We start from the raw sequence: 23,572 nt of genomic DNA on the forward strand, positions 1-23,572 counted from the left end.
GGACTTGTGGAGGAAGCTCGTGGATCAGAGGTAAGAGATTAGGGGCCAGAATGGCACTGAGCCTAAAACAGAGGCAGCTCTGGATGCACCGAGTGACCTCTCCACCCCTCCTTATCTCTGACCTCTCTACTCTTTCTTATCTCAGATATGCAACATCATTGGCCTTGGTTTCTCAGTTGTAAGGGGTCACCAGTGTCAATGAAACTCAGTGTAACTTTGAGCAGCTGTTAAATATTCAGGGACAACCTATCTATCTCCTGTATGTCCTTTCTCTTCTGGGGTTAATTTGAGACCAAGATTAATAAGCTGTCAGAGAAGAAGACAACTGGCTCTCTATAAATTTGACTCCAGTCAGCTTTGTGCATCAGTGACGAAGAGATGATTTCGCTTGTGGTTGCAGCTTTGCTCTTGGCTGGTGGTAGGATATCTCATAGTTCAGTACTTCTTGTTGCTTTGCTTGTTCTCTTTTGCTCTCCCTTCACTACTAAGTGTTGCCTCTTTGTTGGGGAATGCCAATGGCGACAAACTGGAGGCTCGCCCAAGCAGGATGAAAACTCAGGAGGTGTCTGCCAACCGTTCAATGGAAGGGGGAATTCCACAATGAAAACTGAAAACAAAAGCCTGCATTTACTGGAAATCTGACATAGTAAATGCTGGAAGCATTTGCAGGGCAGGCAGCATCATAGAACATGGTTAGAGATCTCAGTGAGCTGAACCAAATGCCATGCAATGGATGAGTGTAGGCCACATGATGGTGCCTTCAATTTTAAAACAGAAGTGGTTTCCAATTGTCTTTTGCATCCTGAGGCAAGAAATAATGGGAGAGAGACCCCCTATGCCAAGGAAACAGACCTTGTATTTTAGATTTCATAGCTTCAGTGTTCAGCAAGTGTATACGTTGGTTTAAAATGAAGAGGAAAATTTACAGGGCGGCATGGTGAGGCAGGAGGTAGTCCTGCTGCCTCACAGCTCCAGTGACCCAGGTTCAGTCGTGACCTCCAATGCAGCCAATGCAGAGTCTGCGTGCTCTCCATGTGACCATATGGGTTTCCTCTGAGTGCTCCGGTTTCCTTCCACATCCTGAAGACGTGAGGGTTGGTAAGTTAGTCAGTTGCTGTGAATTACCCCTCATGTAGCTAGGTTGTTGGAGAATTCAGGATGGAGTTGATGGGCAAGTGAGAGAGAATAGGTTACAGGGAAATGAGTTGGAAAATGGGATTGCTCTGTGTAGACTCAATCGGCCAAATTATCCTCTCCTATGTCATAAGGAATACTGAGAAAATTCAGCACTACTTGTTTGCTCTCACGGTTGTTTTGTCCCTCTGAAAACAACAGTGAAAATGAAGAGCTGCTCTATATTGCCACGTGCTGGTACCACTCAGAGACAGGAGAAGGTGATGCATTTGGGCAGCCCAGCAACCCAGTTAACAGAGCTCCAGTTGAGCTGCTTCCTCATATACCAACAGCCTGGATTCTTCCAAACTGATCACCACAGCGGGGCAGAGGAATCGGGACAGGACTATGTAGTGGTATATTTGGGAGAGCTGACAAATACCAAAAGAGGACATTATAGACTATGCTTAGAGGTTATTTTTATGGCACATGACACAAAAAGCACGTTGTAGCAGAACTAATGTCCCTGTACTATTAAACAAGTTAGATTTGGTGGGAGTACAATAATAACAAACATCCCATTAGAATGTTCTCTTGAAGACAATGAAGTCACAGGGTGGTGGCTGTCTTTGTAGTAACATCTATGGCAATATGGATGGAAATGTTTAGGAAAGAGTTAATTAACCTGTTGGTTCCAGATGGACATGCTCAAGAATACCTATAGGACGGAAAAGATATAAAAGAAGCTATAAGATTTTTTCTAAAGTAGTTAAGCTCTGCAGGCATGTGGGGAAGGTGATATGTTTGTGAACACAAAAGGTGAGCAAAGGAAATGTGGCTACTAATAACGGGTCTGCAGACAACAAATGGTTTTTGGAGGGATGTGTTGATCGAATCAAAGGGATCTTTTGTTCTGATCAGATACTGTCCAGAAGCAGGAGTCTCACCTCAAGTTGGTCAAGAAGTGATAACTAAATATCCATACATTGGTCAAAAACATATTCAACAATGATGTGTGACCTTATAGTGATTTATAATGATTTTACTGTGCTTAGAGCATAATGATCACTATATATGCTATGATTTTCCTGTAACTCTATCTGGGTGACTTAGTTGAAAATGCTCAAATATATCAGTGGGAACTCCAGTTTTGACTGATTTAGTGTGGATGTAGAGGGTGAATGTATAAAAAGATGTATTTAATCCGAATGCAGACTGAATTGTTGTTTACCTTGCAGCCTATGGATGTGGTGTTCCATCCGTTCCACCTGTGGTCCCCAAGGTCGTGGGCGGAGTGGATGCCGTGCCTCACAGTTGGCCTTGGCAGGTAAGACATCCAACTGCTTAATATCATAGAGTCGTGGAGTAATACAGCATGGAAACAGGCCCTTCGGCCCAACTTGTCCATGGTGCCGACCAAGCTAGTCCCAAACAAAAATGTTTCCTCCAACTGTGTCAGTGAGTAAGGTGGTGGAATTCCAACCAAATTAATTCAGATTGTCTTGATTTTAGTGTTGCTGTCTGACAGAGGAGCACAGTACTGATCTTGTTATTCAAGCATGAATACAGAAACTACTATGCCCAACTAATTTGAACTTTGAGATCAACAGAGGATTGCATCCCAAGAGATGTTTACTGAGAATTTTGAATTTCCAAATGTGTTTAATGTGTACAAAGTTCATTCCTTTATTATAAGAAGCCCTCTTACTCACATCATAATCACTTCCACATGATATTTCTGTGCAAGTTATAAACAACATCACCGACAGATGCTTAAAGCTAGAAGCCAACTGTACTTCATTAGGGTCTGTCACAACTGAGCAGCCTCAGCAGTTTTTTTTCCTACCTAAATTAGCCCCCATTAAACAATGGCTCTGTAATTTACAATTCAGGTTACTAAAATTTAGCTCAGGCTTTAAGTCAGTGGAATCAGCTCATTTTGCCTATCAACTCGTGCTGCACTTCATCGCTTTGTTCCAGTTTACTCCCCAGCAACTTCATCAAATTTAACATAACCATCAGTTCCTTGCTCCTTCATGCCCTTGCATGGCTTCCACCAGTATACATCTCTGCCACTCACCTTATACAATCTGGGACTGAATTCCAATTTCTAGGAAAAGAAATATCTTCGGAACCTTTCCTAAATTCCTTTATAGAATGTGGATTTTTCTTGCAAAACCATCTTTTATTGTCTATCTCTAATTCTGCTTTAGAAGCTGGTGGTGAGCCACCTTCTTGATGTCCCTCAATGCTATTGATTAAGTTATTCCCCTGTAAAAGTTAACAGCGTTATGTCAAAGCAAAATACTTGTAATATTGCCCCAAAAAAGTAAGTCTGATGATCAGAATTCGGCAAAAGAGGTCCAAGGCATTGAGAAGATGGGAAGTAGAATATGAGTGAGTGAGAAACATTAAAACAGACGAATAAACTCCAAAGATATGCAATAAGGAAAAGACTAACTAAAGTTAATATAGGTTCCCCACTGACTGTGACTGGAAAATTATATTGGGGAATAAAGAAATGGAAGAGGAATTAAATAAATGTTTTGTGCACTTTTTCATGAAGACAATGAAAACCTTACCGGAATTAGTGAGAACCTTAGGTTTAGTGGAGCTCAAAGAAATTAATGTTAGTAAATATTTAATATTGGAGCAACTAATGGGACTGAAAGCCATTGAATGCCCAGGATCTGATGTGGAGATAATGGAGGCACTGCTTGTCATCTTCCTAACTTCCATTGATTCTGGAATGGTTCCCAGAGATCAGAAGGTAGCAAAGATGACCCCACTATTTATAAAAGGAAGGGAGAGAGAAAGCAAGGAACAATGGGCCAGTTAGCCTGACATCAGCAGCAAGGAAAATCCAGGAAGTGGTAATGGGGCACTTGGAAAAGAAAAGTGGGATTGGGCCGAGTCAGCGTGGATTTATGAAGGGGAAAATAATCTTATACAAAAGCATTAATTTTTTTGAGGCTGAAACTAGCAGAATAAATAAGGGAGAACTAGTGGATTGTTGGAATTTCAGAAGATGTGCGTTCTGGTCATTTCTTTACAGGTGAAGCAGTGCCCAGCGTATCATTGCCTTGTAGGTATAACTAGTATCTCCTCGTAAACTTAGTTTGGCACCAGCTCCACTCCTTTTTCTACTAGAGTGATCATTTGCACAACTTAAGTGTGCAGTTTAAGAATATTTGAAAGTGAAACAGGGCATTCAGCCCTTTGAGCTGCCTCTCTAGTTAGCATCACACCACACCCACTTTACCACAATATCCTATCTATTGTGATTTAACAACCCATTGACCTTAACTTGAATACACTCAACAACTGAGTAAATATGGATAGAGAATTCCAGACTCGTGATCCTTTGAAAAAGAAATGGCCAATTCCTCATTTGGAGTCTGTGACCTCTCCTTCTAAACTCCCCAGTCAGGGTTTACATCTCCTTTGGCGTCCACCTTCTCAAGAACTTCAAAGGATGAGAAATTGTAGAGAGGCTGTAAAGGCTTGGGGCGTGGGCTTCACTGAGCTTGAGGCGTATGGTAACTCCTTCACCCGTGAATCAGCCCTTGTCGCCCTGTCTCTATGACAAGTATACGGGTCCCCTGGGAAAGTGGCCAAAAGAGCACACGATAATACAGGTCTGTTTTCATCAAATGGTGGGAACTGTGACTGTAAAACACTGTAAGGAGTTTGGACTATCCAGGTGGCAGGATCTGCTCCTGTTTACTGCCATATGATGGAGATTCTGGGATTTCTCCGGTAGCAGAATCACACATTTTGTAAAATGGCCAAAAAATCCACAGACTCTATTGCTCCTGGTCTTTTGCCACCAGAGGTCAACTAAACCTGTTAGAATTCTCCATGCTTCAACTTTAGTGGATAAATCTACCATGCAGTTCCTCCACATTAATTCTTCTCCTTCAATCCCTCTTCAGCTCCACCCTTCCCCATCACACTAATCTCCTCCAACATAACAAGCCCCCAAGCTCTCTTCTCTCATCTCCCTCTGCCCTCTTGTACATCCCCTTCATTTGCTAAGGAACAATAGTGATTTGAGAAGAAAGCTGAATAGCTTGAAACATGCGTGTGGTGAATCAAAACTGCAAATGGTGGAATTTCAGTTGTAATCCCCTTGGAAACAAATCTGACAAAAGTTTGTTGACTGGAAATATGAACTTTGTTTCTTTCTGGCACAGATGCTGCCTGACATGCTGAGTGTTTTGAGCATTACTCCCTATTTTCTTTAGTAGCCTGGCCCCTCTTCCCTGGAATTCCTTCATCAAATCTTCTCCATTCCTCTGGTTTTAATCCTCTTATGCTCCATAAAAGCTCCTGCTTTAACCAAGCCTTTGAACCCCCATCTTTGCACGACAAGGTCTTCAATCTTCTTCCATATTTAGATATCTTTATTAATCACGTGTACATTGAAACACAGTGAAATGCATCTTTTGCGTTGAGTGTTCTGGGGCAGCCTGCAAGTGTCACCACACTTCCGCGGAGCATTTCAGATGTGTGAAGGTGCGACAGAAATAGCACGTTGTCTTGAAGTTGTGTTGTTTTCCTGGGAACACAAGCTTGTGAGGGATCTGGTAGTGGTATTTAAAGCCATGGTGGGCACTGAAGCAGCAGGTATAAACAAATTGTTTTCGTTGGCTGAGGGGTGAGAACCAGAATGAAGGTGACTCAAAAAAGAACCAAGACTGAAAGGAGGAAAGCTTGGCTTTTTACACAGGGATGTCTTAAGGTTCTGGGATACACTGCCTAGGGTTGTAGTGCAGGTACATTCAATTGTAGTGTTCAAACAGGGAGCTGAATAAGTATCTGAAACTTGCAGGGCTGGAAGTGGGATCAATTGGGTTGCTCTAAGTAATTGACAAAGGCAGTAAGAATGCAATAGACTGAATGGCCTCCATCATTATTATTCTGTGATAGTGTAATCCTGTTGTTGATACAGCATGTAAATAAGTGTAAGTATATAGAAGAGTAACACCGCCATCTGGTGGTGTGTAAGGCAAGAAGTCAGCGCAACAAGGAGTGACACTACCCCCTACAGGCAAACATCTCTATTGTGCGAGAGTAAAGAGCTCCAATGTTAATCTTTGTTTATATTTGTTTGTGACATTTGGGTGATATTGACCAAGCCAAATATATTGTCCATGTCAATATTTCCTGAAAGGTTGTGTAAGCTTTCTGCTTCATTGGGGTATCATTGAAACCCTTGAGGATAGAGCTATTGCCATTAAGTCAAGAATTCCAACATGTTGACCCAACAACAAAAAAATCAGGACATGGGCAATTTGGAGGCCCCCACAGCATAGTAGTACAGTGACTCATTTACTCAATGAGTTTCCAGGGACCTTGAAAATTCATTTGGTGGTGTGTGGTTGAATCCCACCTGGAGAATTTAAATTCAAGTAATTAAGTATATCTGGAATTTGAAAAAGCTAGCATCACTAATAGTGACCACGAAACTACTGGACTATCAAAAACACAGCATCTGATTCACTAATGTCTTCCTTACCCAGTCACATTTCAGAGGAAATTTGTGACTTCAGATCCATCAGGACCTGAATGGATTTTTAAATGACTTGGCAAGGTACCCTGTTCCAGGGGGCAAGTAAGGATTGTTAACAAATGGTGGCTCTGTCTGTATTCATATCATCTGAAGATAGAAATTAAGAAAATGACTGTCCTGTTCCTTTTCTGGAGGAGGCTGAATGGAGGGAGTTACATGGGGAGTGATAAAAACCGGAAATGCTGGAAACACGCACAGCATCTGTAGACAGAGCTAATGCATCAGGTTGAAGACTTTTGATCAGAATGATCCATTAAAGAAGCTGAAAGTACAGAATTCCACAGCTTTCCTGAAAGCACCTCCTCCCACTCTGCTTCCTGTAAGGACCCCATCCCATTCTCCTGTTTCTCTGGCTCTGTTTTGATATTGAGCTTCCATACGCTGTTTCTGAGATGCCTTCCCTTTGCCTTAACTTCTCCTCCACATCTGACAGGTCATCCTCCACAACTTCTATCTTCTTCAAAGGGAACCCACCACCTGGCATCTGCCCCTCTCCTCCCCTTTCATCATTCCTGGAGGGATTACCCCCTCTGCGGGTCACTTTTCCTCTCCACCAACGCCCATTCCAATTCTCACTGCACCTTCCCATGCAATTGCAGGAGATTCAACATCTGCCTTTTTACCTCTTCCCTTGCCACCACACAGGAACCTAAACATTCCTTGCTCATGGTGTGAGCTTCCCAACACTGGAGAACACAAATGCAGATTGGATGACTGTTTTGCAGAATACCTCCTTTTGTTCTGCATGGGTGACCCTGAGCTTCTGGTTACTTGTCACTTTAATTCTCCACCCCACTTTGACTCTGACGGTTCTGCATTTGGCCACTTGCATGGTTCCACTGGTGCCTAAAGCAAGCTCAAGGAACAGCTTATCATCTTCCATCTACCCACATTACAGCCCTCAAGACAGGATTGAATTCAACAAATTTCAGTTAACCAGGCTTTCCAGTTTGAGTGAGGACTGGACGGTCTTGATCATCCACCTCTAACATTAACTCAATGTTTCTCCCTCTATAGACCTAAGTATTTCCAGCATTCCCACTTACTTCAGGTTTCCAGTCACTTCTGTGCTCTATATTTCAGTTCCAGAATGTTTTCTCTTCCATTCCTCTCCTCCACATGGAGTAGCCAGGATTGACAATCCTTCCCCACACCCTCTCTCAGCAAGCACTAACACTACTTGTCATTCAGATTTCCTTCATCTCTACCCTACCAGACAGTTCCTTGGTTCTCTCTAGCTCTGGCCTTGCTCTGTAACTTCAAGCACCTTTGCATTGGTTTTAACTTTCTGAGGAAAGCTCATTGACCTGAACGGTGAACTCCAAATCTCTCAAGGCATATGGCACCTGACCTGCTGAGCATTTTCTTCCTATTGTTTCAGGTTACAGCAGTTGCAATTATTTACTCTTGTAGTGGAGGTAAACCCGGTCAGTCAGTATCAAACATCTTGAGCAATAGCAGAGCTGCTTCCATCCATCACAGCTGACATGACCTTTACCGGAACCACTGTTTGCACAGGTTCTGTTTTGGTTCCGTAGACACCATGTAGATTGTGGTCCAGATTAGCTTCTGGCTAACAGTGACATTGATATATTGATGCTGAAGGACTCCGCAATGGCATTATTGATGAAAGTGAGCAAGATATTGATGAAAGTGAGCAAGAACTGTTTCACCCACATTTCTCCAGCTGAGTTTCTCTGCTGTACAAAAGCTGCAGCTTGCAAAGTCATTGCCAAACCCCTAAATAAGTGGGACGTTTTCTCCATCAAAGTGGTTGTAGAAGAATTGACAAATGCACATTGTGGGTTACAATTTTATTCTACAATTTATGAGGATGATCCTAGTGCAGACATGGAGGATACTGTTAAAGTCAGCCTGAACTCATTGTAGCTTGTTGTCCTAAAATCAGGTCACATGGAAGGTAGAGGGATGGAGCAATAGACACTCATTGGAGTTTCAAAGATGAAAGGCAGAGGCAATCTTATGAAAGGCCTCAATTTACTCGTATAGTGGAAGTAAACCCAGTCAGTCAGTGTCAAACATCTTGAGCAATTGGTAAATGCTAGGAGGCTGCTTCCTTTTCAGGGGAGAGACTGAGACCTGAGGGCTTGTCCTCAAAATAAGATGGCTCCCATTTAAGGCAAATGAGGAAGAATTTCTTTTTGCAAAGGGTCGTGCGTTTTTCAAATTCCTTGCTCCAAAAAGTTGCGGAGGCTTTACTTTTGAACATATTCAAAACTGAGTGATTTTTCTTTTTTAAATCAGTAAGGGGATCAAGGGTTATATGGAGTTTGTGGGAAAATTGATACAAGTTGGATGGCATGATCTTATTGAATGATGAAGCAGGTCTTATGATACCTTCCCACTTCTCAGGCACCTTGGAACTCACTGACCCAGAATGAAAGCAAGTCTACCTTCACTAGGAGGAACTGCTTAAGAGGAAGATACAAGATAATTTTATAGTTCTGGCTTTCTAATCCTAGAGTGACTTCAAAATTACAACATGTGACAATGGACAGATCTGGGTTTGGCTGAGGGAATTTATTTTACTTCAGATCCAGCATCTTAATGGTGTTTTTTTCTTGTTCCACCCTCAACAAGGTCTCTCTCCAATACCTATATATGGGTAAATGGGCTCACACTTGTGGAGGATCCCTTATCGCCAACAACTGGGTGATCACTGCTGCTCACTGCATCAAGTAAGTTATCCAATAGAACAAATTAACTGAATGATCAGCTGAGACTTCTTGTGTGATAAGTAATTCATCTCTCCTTTCCTTATTGCTGTCTTACTTGCTTTGATATTTTCCAATACTGCTAGTGGTACAGTTCACTCTATTTTGCATCTTCTAACTAAACTTGCCTCCACCCACAATGCCCTCAACATTGTACAAACACGTCATCACGACACCTAGAATGACAATGAAAGGTCATAAGGGGAGAATAGGACAATAATAATTTCTAAAAGGAAACCTGATCTATCCTTAAAGGAGAAAGAAATGAAAGCAGGGAACAAAAGGGGGACTAATTAGGCACCCCTTTCAAAGAGGAGGTACAGTCCAGTGGAATGCAGTCTCATGTACTGCCTCATCGTTTCACGAGACCTTGTAGTGTAAAGTATTCCTTCAACCCTCTCCACTGCCACTACAATCTACAGGAATCCAGATCTCAAACTTATTCTCACCATCTATTCTATTCATCTCCTCTCCTACACTCTCCCACGTTGGTGCTGCCCTGCACTGCAAGCCAATGTCCTTCACCGAGCTTTTTGTTGGTTTAAAATAAAATGATTACCCAGAAGACTGAATATTCTGATTCTTCCCATCTTAAGCAAGCGCAATACATACCGGGTGGTGCTCGGCAAACACAAACTCCAGGCTTCAGAACCGGAATCAGTTGCAGTTGAAATTGCCCCAGAGAACCTATTTGTCCACAAAAGATGGAACCCAATTTCTCTTGGGTAAGTAACAACATCTTGACAAGAAAGGTATGCAATTAGATCTCAAATGTGCATTGACCCCAATTTCAGTGAAGCTATAGCAAAATGTTAGAAATATTCAGCAGATCAGACAGCAGCAGTATTTCAAGTTGATGACCTGCAATTCATATCAGTCACATTTTGACAAAACTCAGTTCAAGGGGTCCTCTGTCACAAAAGGGGCAAAAGCTTCATATCGTCAGGCTTGACAGATACTGCCCAATCATCTTGAAATCTGCTATCAAAGCTGCAATTTCAATTAGGTTGCTAATAATGTCACTAAATAATGCTCGTTTACAGACATTTGGCCACAGCAATGGTTGATCAGCCAACCTGGCTCAGTAATGGTGAGAGTTGACATTTAACTGGAGAGCAAGATTCCTCCCAATCTGCTCTTGGCAACTTTGTAGATCAGTGAATAGGGCAGTCTACATGGACTAAGGCTGAGAATCTACATGGTTTTAATTCTGTTAGCCTTTTCCACCCCATCCCCTCTGAAGGGACCTGGTTTATGCCAAGGTGTGTTATATGGACCAACAGGATCTCACATGTTACCAACCATCATGTACAAACACAGGAGCTATTGGTGTTCTACCTCTGATTAGTAAATTTTAACAGCAGGATATGCCTGATAATTGTACTTCCTGGGAGATCTCCAATGATGTAAAAAAACACTTGATGTTAAACGTACTGGAAAATTGTGCATGCTTTAACTTGGTGTCTTCAGATTTCTGCTCCTGAAACTCTAAATGTTCACGTGTAAACGCTTGTTTCAACAACAGGAGTGACATTGCGCTCATCAAGCTTTCCAGCCCTGTGACCCTAGGGAGGGAGATCAATCCGGTCTGCATTCCTGAATCTGGCACTCTGCTTCCCAACAATTATCCCTGCCACATCACAGGATGGGGCCTCCTCTACAGTGAGTGATGCACAAAATGTTTTGTGTTTAAAACAAAAATGCTGTTTAAACACACTGTAGTTACTGCTACTGAAGTGACAAAATGAACACTAATGTGGAAAAGAGCTGTTGTTCTTTTTCAAAAAGTACTAAATGTTTATATAAAGTTACAAGTGTTAAGGTCCATTGTCATTTATATACACAGAACTTACAGTACTGAGGGAACTATCCTGAAAACATTCATCTAGGCTATTTTTCCTGTCAGTAGATTAAAATCTTACCAGATGTTACTCTTCAAGGGCTTGTACTCCATTCCCACCCGTGATTTTTTTTAAAATTTCATCTCTCTACCAAAACCATTTTACACACCTTTTTATTGAACTAACGGCATTATTAAGAGTCACTCCATTATTTTCCAGGTTTCTAAATATCATATACCCCTTAACATTCAGGTCCCAACCTGTCACCATGCAGCCATACCTCTTGATGGCTATCAAATCATAATTTTGTTTGCACGCTCCATTTATTTTTTGATTCAAATACAATGCCTCAAGTTTTTCCCCTTTTAATATTCTTGTAACCTCTGGCTTTATCTGATGGCTTATTTGTCTACTTATACTCACCGTCCCTTGTCAGAGTCTATCATTTCCCATTAACTCTTGCCAAGCCTTTGCTTTTTGATTTACATTTCCCACATTAGTTCAAAATCCTCTCTACTTCGCTAAGTATGTGGCTTGCTAGAACAGCTGACCCCCTGTTTGAACCAGTGGAGGTTGCCCCAAAAGATAGCTTCCACTTTTCCCAGCATTGGTGGCAAAGCTCAACAGCCCAAACCAACTTCTAACACCAGTCTTTGAGCCACACATTCAATCAATTAGTGACAGGTTGGTGCCAGGTTGGGACCTTTGCCAATTTGCAACACAATCTACAGATTATCACCTTCTGAGGTTCTGCTTCTTAGTGTCTAGAGCCTCACACTGAATATGCAGAACCTTTTATAACTCAGAGGCTGGATACCTTGCAACAAATGACACCCCTCCCAAAATCCCAAAGCCAGAACGATAAAATTATCTCATATCTTCCTCTTACATTGGATCAGTCAGGAAATAAATTCTTCTTGAAAAACACTGATGTTGGAGGAACTCAGCAGGCCAGGCAGCATCCATGAAGAGCAGGCAGTCAATATTTTGGGTCAAGACCCTTCTTCAGGCTCCAAGAACACTCAAGTTCAACACCCAAGGGCATCAGATTCAACATCCCATATGTGTTTCCCAAGTCACAAACCAACCAGATTTGGAAATTATGTTGCTATTCCTTCATCCTCCGTAGATGGGAGTCCTGGAACTCCCTACCCAATAACAACGTAGGAGTAACTTCGAGGACAGCAGTGAGTCAGGGTGCTTGCTCACTATCAACTTTTCAAGGGCACTACCCATGAGAGGAAAAATGCTATCTTGCCAGGGATGCCCAGATCCCAAAAAGTGAACAACAAATCTATTTTTGCCTAATGGATTACAGCTAAAGCCCCACAGGAAAAGCCCCTTATTTCCTTACAACATAGACCATTTCATTCCCAATCAAGTCTATGCCAACTCAAGGAGCAATCTTATTTACCACTAATTTTCCCTGTAACTTGTTCCCCCCACATTCCCAGCCACATCCCACATTCTACCACTCAGCTACACACAACTGCCAATTTACCTACCAACTCGCATCTCTTTGGGAGGAAACGCATGTGGTCACAGGGAAAACGTGAACTACACACAGACCCAAGTTGCTGGATCTGCGAGGCGGCAGCTCTATCATCTGTGCCAGTGCTGCCCACACTTTGACGTTCATATTCCCCCACCTGTTGAAAGCAAGATTACATCATGTGGTACAAGCTAGTGAATTGGCAGGGTTGGGGGGGGGGGGGCAGTGGTGTCAAGGATTCTTCATTCCACTGTGGAGGTGAAGAACTCCCCTTGTATCACTATAAAATACACCACCAATACTCACAGGCAAGATTGTCATTGAAACCAAAAACTATATCCAGAGGAAACCTTTTAGCAGTGAGTGAGAATGAGTAAATTTATCCTAAAATTTAGAACATAAGAAATAGGAGCAGGAGTAGACTAGCTGGCCTGTCAAGCCTGCTCCACCATTCATCTAGATAATGGCTGATCTGGTTGTGGAGTCAGCTCCATCTACCTACCTTTTCCCCATAACCATTAATTCCCCTCCTATGCAAAAATCTAACTGTCTTAAGTACATTTAATGAGGTAGCCTCTACTGTTTCCCTGGGTACAGAATTCCATAAATTCACTCCTCTCTGGGAAAAGCATTTTCTCCATCCTAAATCTACTCCCCTGAATCTTGAGGCTTTGTCCCCTAGTTCTAGTCTCACCCACCAGTGAAAACTTTCCTGCCTCCTCCTTTCCTAATTATGTTTCTAGAAGATCCTTTCTTCTGAATTCCAGCAAGTATAGTCTCAGGCAACTCAATCTCTCCTCATAGGCTAACCCCCTCATCTCTAGAATCAACCCGGTGAACCTCCATCTCCAAAGTTTCTCTCTTCTCAAGTAAGGAGACCAGAACTGCATGCAGTGCTCCAGGTGCAGCCTCACCAGTACCCTGTACAGTAACCTCCCTGCTCTTAAAATCAATCCCTCTAGCAATGAAGGCCAGCATTCCATTTGCGATTCATGCCCAAGCACTCCCAAGTCCCTCTGCACAACAGCATGCTGCAATCTTTCACCATTTAAAAATCTGATCTTTCCCTCCAAAGTGGATGACCTCACCTTTACCAACATTGTACTCCATCTGCCAGACCCTTGCCCACTCACTTAACCTATCTATATCCCTCTGCAGTCTCTCCGCATCCTCTGTGCAATTTGCTTTTCCACTCAATTTAGTGTCATCTGCAAACTTAGATATGCTACCCTTGGTCTCCTCTTCCAAATCGTTAAACTTAATTCACTTGTCTGTTTCATTCTCAACCCAGCAAATGGCCCCATTGCCGACAAACTCCAGCAGGCACTTATGCCTGTCGTTGGCTATGCAACATGTTCCCAAGGTGACTGGTGGGGCTCAACTGTGAAAAAGACAATGGTGTGTGCTGGTGGAGATGGTAGTGTTGCCGGATGCAATGTGAGTAATTTGAAGTGAAAATTTTAACTGCATGTTTGGACAATTTAGAAATAGCTTTTTATTAAAGTGATGGGAGCCTAAAGTCCAGCTCCCAAAATGACAAACACACACAGCCAAAAAAAAAAGCAAGGACTGGAACACAAAATGCATGCTGCTTGGTTTTTAAAACTGAGGGCAATGGGAGACGAGGACAAAAAAAAAAATCTAATTTTTAGCTCCAGGGAAGGAAGAGCTAAAATGGTAATGTTTTGTACTGAGTATTGATGTCAAGTTAATCAAAGTGCCCATGGAACACTGCTTCGGGTTGAAGTGAAATTAACATTAAGGCAGGATCCAAAATAGTCCCCAGAGAGAAGACAGGCACGTTGTCACTGTGGAATCAGAACGTTACAACACAGAAGGGTGCCATTTGATCCATCACATCTCACCTGGAAGTGGTAAACATGAAATATATTCCATCAAGTTGTTGCTCTGACAAGGTTTGTCACAGCTGGATTATATTACTCCCCCCTCCACTCATGTGAAAATGCATTTACCATAATCAGAACACAAACTGGTCATTTGTAGATTTTTACCTACCAGTAAATAAAAACTAAAAGCTATTCCAAGACCAGATTTTGTGCATTTACTACCAAGGAACCTCGAAGACCACCAAAAAAGTCATTGCAGGGACACAGAAGCAGCTATCAAACTCAAGTGGTAGGTTTGAATGGAATAACTAACACAACACCAATCCATCTTTGTCATGAGCTTGTGGGATGAGGTGGCCTCAGTTGTCATTTAAACAGCTGAATGGCTGGCAAGTTCAGATATGATTCTTAAGAAGCTCATCTTTTCTTAACAGGGGGACTCTGGTGGACCCCTGAACTGCCAGGCTGCTGATGGAACCTGGGAAGTGCATGGTCTTACCAGCTTTGTCTCCAAAATGGGTTGCAACGTTAAGAGAAAGCCCACAGTCTTCACCCGTGTATCTGCCTACAATAACTGGATTGCACAGGTACGTTGCCACTTAATGAATAGCCATTATAAGAGGCACAAATACACCAGTTTTGGATGCCACCATAATAAACTGAATATCCATGGTTGCTTTAATTTACCCTATTTCATTCATCCAATTCCAGTCATATTGTATAAGAGAATGTGGACTGAATGATACCTTTCCTCTGCCCACTAACCCACAATGATATGTAGCTGTATGAGACAACCAGAATAGTTTTTAAACCACCTATAACAAGATTCACCAGAATCTCTTTTAAAAAGTAGGGCGGTCCAGGATAAACCACAATTTTATTACATAGGGTGCATTCACAGAACAGTTAAGTGCTTTTCTTTCAATAAGATGGTCTGTAGCTTGTTATACTATCTGTCACGTTTGAGATTTGTAGGAATAGGTAGAAGATGGAAAATAGGCAGAGAATTATCAGGAATCTTTTGTGCAACTATAGTGTTCCCAAGTAAATTCATCTGCAACTAATTTATACTGTTCTATGTTAAAACATTACTGACAAATTTAGTCATGTGTCATTGAGGATAGTGTGCCAGAGTAAACTTCCATCCATGTACATAACCCTATGCAATACACAATTGCACTTGCTTACTTTAAGCCACTTCCAACATGGACAAAAAGTCTGCAGACTATCAGGGTATATGGTCCAATCAAGGTAGAAATATTGTAAAGTTAAATGCAACCCAGGAATCTGCAGCTCCAAATTTTAAGCTCCATCTATTTTTTACTTGATGACAGCAATATGCAAATTAAATACTGTAACTCAAACATTAACTACGATAAAATACATTATGAAAATCACAGACTCAAGCAGGATGGCCTGGAAAAATAAACGTGCCAGTATAGAAAATTAGTTCTGGGAATGTTATCTCTGCTTTTATTTAGTCATCATTTCAAGTCTCAAGCTAATTAAAGTTTCCCAACCTAAATATGTCACGATTCTCAGTCATGTTTATTCCTGTTCCCTTTGTCATAGCTGTGAACCAGATTCTTGCTCAAGTACAGTTTCACAAATGGAAGACAGCCCTGTGTTCACCCTTCATGCACTGGTTAAGTCATTGAGCAAGTGGCAGTGGATTCAACCACAAAGCACATTGCAGCCTAGCTAAATGCAGCAGTCCCACTCACTAATCAGCAGGCATCACTGACCAGGAGCAGAACCCTTGGTTGATGGCTCGCAGCAATTAAAGGCACAACATCAATCAGCTAATGCAGTTCAGAAGCCAAACCAAGCACAATTATAGTGTCTGTAAAGTTCAGACATGGAATTATTCATTAGGGTTTGGGAGTTTGCTCCTAGTTTCCAAAATGGATTGCTGACAGAATGAATGCCCATTCTGTTTCTCATTTTCCAGATGCAGGAGACTCAAAATTCTGTGGCGATCTAAATTCTGTAGCAACTGACTGTTCAGGGAACGAGCTGCATTTCATTAGCCACCTCAAAGTAATCATCTGTTTTATTCCACAGATTATGGCAAACAACTGAAGTCCACGAGGATGAAATATATTATTCAAACAGGCTTTCTGCCAGAAGTCAATAAAAACATTTGCTTGTACTTTTTTTTAGTCCTTTTTTTTTATTCATAGTTTATGCATTGATAGACATTGGTCACACACATCATGATAATATGCAGATAGATCTGAACTACAGGGAGATAGTCTCACCGGTTAACATTTAGTCAGCTTTCATATCCAATAGACTGGAAATAATTCAGGGAATTTCTTTAATCCAACCAGGTGCAGATCTGTAAACAGGCTAAATTTAGAACATGTAGCGTGTACAGCTTCAGGAACTCATAAGTATCAAAACACACCACCTTCACATTCAAATCAGTTATTGTTGATTGGTTTAATAAAACAGTTGCAATTCACTATTTTTACAATTAGGAGAGAAGGTAGCCAGGGATTTTTTTTTTCAAATTCCATTCATTATTCAGATGCCTGGTAGGAAAGATTGTATTGCAAGAGACAGCACACAATTCTTTCATTTCCCCCTTAAAATCTCAGAATGGCCACATGCAACTGACAGCCCTGAACCTCCCTCACTGGTATTTTATCTTCCTCAACCTTTGGCATTTCAATTCCCATCTCAAACCTCAGTCACCCAAACTGCACCATCTCCCCACCACCCCCCTCCCCCCATCTTCCTTTGTTTACTATCCAAAGTTGCTCCCCAACAATTTCTACACACTTTCCCCAAGTTACCAGGAAAACTTCAAGTTCACTAATGTCCTTTAAGGTCATTTGCAATTCTCACCTAGTCTGGTCCAACCATCATTCCAGATCCAAAGCAATGTTGTTGATTCTTAAATGCCTTCTGAAATTACCTAGCAAGCCACTCAGTTCCAAATGCCAAGTGAGATGGGTAAATGCCTGCCTTGATAACTATATTATATCCCATGAAAAAATACAAAATCTTTGGAGGTACTCACAGCCCCCTCTGTTCCATCACCAGAATTGCTTACCCACTACAGCATTATTTTCTTCATAGCAATGACCCAATTACATTGGCTCTTCTCCATCAAACACCCACACGAATCTCATGCTGAGCCACAATCTCTCAAACCATCACCCATTGACTGATTTGCTGTCCTGCAGATCACAACAGCTGGTTTGCAAGTCTCCTTCAGTTCACTTCATTGCACAGCATTGATATCCCAGGGGTGACCCACAACGACACCTTGGGTGCATACAAAGTGACCTTCCATAATTAGCCCACCCAAAAATCATTTCTACCAAGCTTGTACATCTGGCATGTTCTTACCTAAAACCACCAAGTCCTAGAACAGTTTTTCTGGTACAGTATTAGACTTTCTCAGGGTTGGCCACCTCAGTCTTTCCCCCATCCAAAAACAAACCTCATGTTGATTCTTTAGCACACTGTCAATATTGGTTTTGCCCATTCGCTTTATGAAAATTTAGAGCCAGAGAAAAATGAAAACCGTGTGACTGTTTGTTCTGCAATAAGGTGATCAATCAACTGAAGATAACATTGGAGATGGTGCAGAAGATCTTCAGGATGTCTCAAATTGCATTACAATCAATTAAAACATTTCCTGTTCAAACACAGCAGCCAAATTGGGCTCAGCTTTCACAAGTTGATGAACATGTATTTTTTTTTAAAACCTGCAATGATTGAAGACAATATTAGATAAGCACTCAAGTGTTTGGATTCTCTTATTCCATAACAACATGTGGGCCAATATTTCCAATCGAGTCAGAAGTTCAGGACAACATTACACAAAAATGTCCTTCATACTTTAGATTTTAGAAAATCGTAAAAATCCTCAACCATCTTTGGAGCACAAATCGAGACAGCAACATCTGCATATTAACATATACTAGGTGTTTCCACTGCACAATAATCAGATAAAGGATGATGATTCATGAAGTGATAAACCAGTACTCCTTCCAAATTCACCAGCTGCAAATGGATCAACCAGTTCAAGAACTAAATCCACAGTCTCACACAGTGGAAGGAAACACAAGGCAAAATTTATTCAATTTATTGCAGGAAATACAAAAGTAAAAAAAAGAAAAAAGGTTTACAGCACTGAACAGGCAACTAATTAACTACAAAATTCACTTCCTAACCTAATGATGCCAAGAAGCTAGTCACTATTAACCAGCATTAAAAGGAGATGCTCCCTCTCCACCCATCTTACTAAAACAAGCTGACAGTTCACCTCTACTTGGAAAATGTCAAAAATTTGCAGATGTTCAATTCTATTATTAGTTTTGAGATGACAGGGAAACCATTAACACAACAAATAGATGTTCTTTCTGTTTGCAGTGGAATTGTTTCCCTAGGCACAATAGTTACACAATGAACAATTCTGAATCGTTCTCCTTTGGGGTAACTTAGCTGATGGAGGACAGCAAAATTCTAGCACCTACTCCCCCCAACAATTCTTTCCCCCCTCCCCTCCCCTGAAAAGGGTTTTATGCTGTTGTGAAGTTTAGTGAGAAGAGTTTAAACTACAATAGCTTCAAGTCTTGGTCAACACATTTTTCCACAAACATTTTGTTTTTAAAAAGTAAGATGAACAACTTACTACTTTACCTGAATATATGCCTTTCCAAATTTGGAAATTTGAAATTGACAAGAGTCTTGTTTAAAGTCCAGCTGGACTCCCATCTACAGTATTAAAAATTAAATGGACACAATCATGTTGTAGATATCTGGAGTGAATAACTAGAAATAATCTGTACAAGCACAAGAAATACTCACGTTCAGTAATACAAGTGCAGCTGATTACAGGCCATTTGGCATAAGACACTGAACAGCACCAACAGCTTGCCGTTTACCCCAAGGAGAAACATTTAAGAGAACAAAACAACCAGGTTCAAACTTCCCAGAGGACAGCACTGTTATCTTGTACTAAGTCTAACTATGCTAATCATTTTATACCCAAATTCCAGCCAGCTCAGCATTCGAAAGATAGCAGCGACTCCGAAATTAATCAAGTTACTTTATTTTTGAGATAGTCTGGTGGAATACCATGCAACACTTACAGAAAAGAGTGCATACTCACAGCTACTGGTGCAATACACTGTCTGTGCAACTTGCACCTGCAAAGTTCTGTGGTACATCTATACCCAATGCTATAAAGCCTGGACCTTTGAAACCAGAAGAAAAAGAAGAGTGAAATTTGGGCCAACTTTTCACATTTGCCATCTTGGATATTTAAACATTGGCTGCTACAGGAAGACATGAACATAATAGAGTCACACAGGGTCATTAAATCCCACTGTAGAAAAAGGATCAATATAAAAAAATACACAGTCCCCATTACCGCACGATCAGCTTTCAGCACAGAGGCTTAGCAGGGTTTCACAATCCCAAGACAGGGACAACTAAAGTCAGACAGTCCAGCATGAAGGTGGACAAAATAGCTGGCAAATTAAAACTGGGGAGGAAAAAATAATTAATAAGTGATTAGGAAAATGTATTCAACATTTCACAGGACAGAATTCTGTTCCACTCCTGCAAGGGCTGAAATTAGGAAACTTGTAAACAGATGCGTTTTACATCAGATTTAAATATGCGATTGTTTGAGCACGACTTTCACATTGGTGCAAGTTTAGATTCTTGGTTATTGTGGCAGCCAATTTTCAGCTTCTTCAAAGGAAGGTTGTGCAGCTTGAAGCACACCCAATGCTAAAGGTAACGCAAGACATCATATCAGCATTGCTAGCACCGAGATGTCTTACCACCTCCAAATCAGAGGCTGCACATAAAAGGAGGATCCACCACCACTGCCCCAGAGATCATGGGGCATTAACAGTAGTACAAAATGGTGACTAAGTTGTGGATCAGTTAAACCACAAATTGTTAAATATATTGGTTTACTCACGTCTGAATCCTTCATCTTGCCAGCTCTGCTTATAGAGTGATATAACCAAACTATTAAGGTTCTTCCAGCACATTCATCTTGGGCATCAGAATACCAAATCAGTTAAAATTTATCTTAATGTATTTTAAGGGTTACAAGACGAAAAATAGGGAAACTACTAGTCATTTTAGATCTGCAGCAGCTGAACCAAATGCTGGAAAGATCTTGTGCAGTAACCCCATTTTTCTAGTATCATCTCCAAAAAGAATGCTTTATGGGGAATACTTTTTATCCTGTTCAAAGAAGGCTGCAAGAACCAGATTTAAAATCTCAGAGTCACAGTTTTGCATAGGTGGAGTCAGATGCATGGTTTTCTGAATGACCCGAGCAAGAGCCACACTATTAAGAGATTTTATATACAGCCATGCTGTAACTTCAGTGCATTGGCACCACTGAGAAATGATCAATATTGCACACATTACAGCTGGTCAGGCCACAAAGTAATGGAAGGGTTGCCAATGGAGGACAAGTGTTGAAACTCTGGTAATTAATAGAGAGAAATGAGAAAGCCATTTTGCATTTACTGTACAAGGTTCATCTATTTGTTTGGTCTCATTCGTGCAGCACAGTACTAATGGATGAGAAATCCCTCTGACAAACCAAGGACACTGGAATTTAGAACAAAGTAACACGGCTGCAGCATTCAAATTTTAACATGAAAATTGCTGACTAATGCTACAAGAAAGTCAACATGTTTATAATACCCAACACGTCCATATAAGCCTTGCCATTAAGTGTATAGGCTGAATTCAGAGAATACAGATACATTCTCAAAACAGCCTGTAGTTGAACAAACTGTTCTGTATCTAATAAAAACATCTTTATTTAAAAAAATGCTCCAATCCAATCTCTGAACAGCAAAGATATCAGATAATGAAGTTGTTAAGCCACTAGTACTCAATATAAAATGGGACCCCACTTCTTCATCATCTTGGCAGTTTCCTTGCTTTGTGTTCCTCGGGACCTTCCAACTCTTGCTGACTGTAGTGTCAATTTCACTCCATCCCCCAATGGGGAAAACAGCCAAGGAATGGTTTAATCCCAGCATATATAAATGACAGATTGAAAAGTCTCAAACAAGCTCTAATGACTTAACAAAAATATCCTAAACAGTGGGGATCTGAGCTGATAAAGTTAGTGCACAAAGATTTGACCTAGATACCCCACCATTCCCCTTAAAGGGGAAAAATATGGGAAATGGCCTAAGGTAGAAAAACTGTACCATTAGCTTATCAGAAATAGAACTGTAACCGAACACGAGGTTTAATTAAATAGACCAGGAATGGGAAGAGAAATAACTTTACTTGGTGTTGTACTAAGCAAATCACCAAATCCAAATTAAATCTTTATTGGTAATGAATCCGCCAGAGTTGGGAACAATAAGGCAGCTTCACACTATGTGCTGTTGACAACAAGCATGTTGTGCTCCTGCCTTCAGCAGCAATACAACATGACCCATGATCTCAATGAAAACAGAAGCCCAAGTATAGCAGTCAGAAGCATGGAATGCAAACTTTTCTCTTCAGAACTCATCAAAATGCAGTTTATCAAAATAGAGCAAGTGGTTTTCAAAGTGATCAGGGGTCTTTGCTGGAGCACAGCTCCTCCAAAAAAACTTCATGGGCAGTGCAGAAGTGCCCTTTTTTTTAAAAAAACACCAAATCTCAACTTAACTACCCAGGTCTTGTCTTGCCCTACAGAAATGCTGTTAGAAAACATGGACTTGCATTTTTAGACTACAGTAGTTCGCTGAATTGTTGAAGAATTCCTGCACCCACCAAAAATAATGAGGAAGAAATTTAGTAAATGACCAATATATCACCATCAGCCATTACATCTGGCCAGCCCAGAGTTAAAACGGTAGAAAATACAACTTGCCAGCTTGATTAAATTTAGTGCAGCCAATTGAAGGTCATGGTTCCAAATGTTTCAGCTTGTTTACGCCACTCTTACTGGCCAATTAAAAGAGCCAAACCTGGGTTTAAAAAAAATACAAGGAGTTCCAACACATCAATAGGAATTGGCCATTACCAAACCAATGGCAACACATTGGCCAAAGAACACAAGTAAAATTAACTATCTGCGTGCATTGTTAAATCAGTTGCTCTGGAAACACTACATAGCTGCGTTTGTAATCGTGATCGTGTAAGTACCACTAATATTTTTATGAATTGGAAAATCTCTTTCTAAGATGTTGTCCATTGCCTGGCTCCCTGTTCAGTGTGGATTTTTATCTCATTGACCAGTGCACTGTAAACTTCAGCTGCCTTTGTTCAAGTGAAGCTTTCATGTGTGGCTGCTCAGGCTACATCAGATAATCCGTGGGTTATATTCAGGCAACTTCTTAATCCTCTCTTTTTCTGCATCACTTTCATCTCTTGCTATCATCAGTGAATGAGCATGGCCCATAGCAACCTGCAGGAAGAAAAAGTAAATGAAAATGTATTCCCCATAAAGTGCCACTGGGCACAAGGTGGTGACTGGCAAAGATCTCCAGAAAGAAAGACTTGCACTTATACTGCACCTTTCACCTGAGGCTGTCCCAAAGACAATTCAGTACTTCTGAAGTGCAGTCACATAATGCAGGTAATGCTGCAGCCAATTTGCACACAGCAAGCACCCCAGAAACAGCAATGAGATAATTAAATTTAAAAAAAAATTGTTGGCAGAGGGATAAACAGTCCACTAATCTTCTCCAAAATAGCTCTAGGTAATTTTTATGTAAATGGAGAAAGCAGATGGGACCTCGATTTGAAGTCTGATCAGAGAAATGGCACCCAAGAATGCAACATACTATAACAGGGTGTCAGACCAGGTTGTGTACTACTTAGTTTCTGCGATGGGACTTGAGCCCACAACTTTCTGACACAGTGGTCAAGAGTGCTATGTAATGAGCCATGATTAATGCTAAATTCTTCGGTTGGTACCCATGTGACTCAAACAATAGAATCAGAACAATACAGCACAGAAACAGGCC

At 41.1% G+C, this 23,572-nt stretch overlaps 2 protein-coding genes across 2 annotated transcripts in view; one reads left to right on the forward strand and one right to left on the reverse strand.

Annotated features, from left to right (window-relative positions):
- Positions 1–378: 378 nt before the first annotated feature.
- On the forward strand, positions 379–16,308 carry LOC127583210 (chymotrypsin-like elastase family member 2A). The gene is made up of 8 exons (XM_052038979.1): positions 379–418; positions 2,352–2,440; positions 9,290–9,387; positions 10,020–10,148; positions 10,949–11,085; positions 14,048–14,193; positions 15,038–15,225; positions 16,176–16,308. Exons 1-8 carry the CDS (start codon positions 379–381, stop codon positions 16,306–16,308), a joined length of 960 nt encoding a protein of 319 aa, XP_051894939.1.
- A 2,364-nt stretch (positions 16,309–18,672) lies between these two features.
- Positions 18,673–23,572, reverse strand: part of rcc2 (regulator of chromosome condensation 2) — a 39,976-nt gene continuing 35,076 nt past the window's right edge. Inside the window, exon 12 of the mRNA XM_052039205.1 lies at positions 18,673–23,010. Within this exon, the coding sequence (XP_051895165.1) occupies positions 22,906–23,010 (105 nt within the window). The 3' untranslated portion in view covers positions 18,673–22,905. The remainder of the gene's footprint in view (positions 23,011–23,572) is intronic.

Source organism: Pristis pectinata, chromosome 26, assembly GCF_009764475.1.
Source record: "Pristis pectinata isolate sPriPec2 chromosome 26, sPriPec2.1.pri, whole genome shotgun sequence".
Taxonomy (NCBI): Eukaryota; Metazoa; Chordata; class Chondrichthyes; order Rhinopristiformes; family Pristidae; genus Pristis; species Pristis pectinata.

Bases quoted from the DNA above. Each gene is read 5' to 3' on its own strand.
- LOC127583210 (XM_052038979.1), top strand. From the start codon at position 379: ATGATTTCGCTTGTGGTTGCAGCTTTGCTCTTGGCTGGTG. The intron at 419-2,351 runs GTAGGATATCTC...TTTACCTTGCAG, and splicing joins AGCTTTGCTCTTGGCTGGTG to CCTATGGATGTGGTGTTCCA. The intron at 14,194-15,037 runs GTGAGTAATTTG...TTTTCTTAACAG, and splicing joins GTAGTGTTGCCGGATGCAAT to GGGGACTCTGGTGGACCCCT.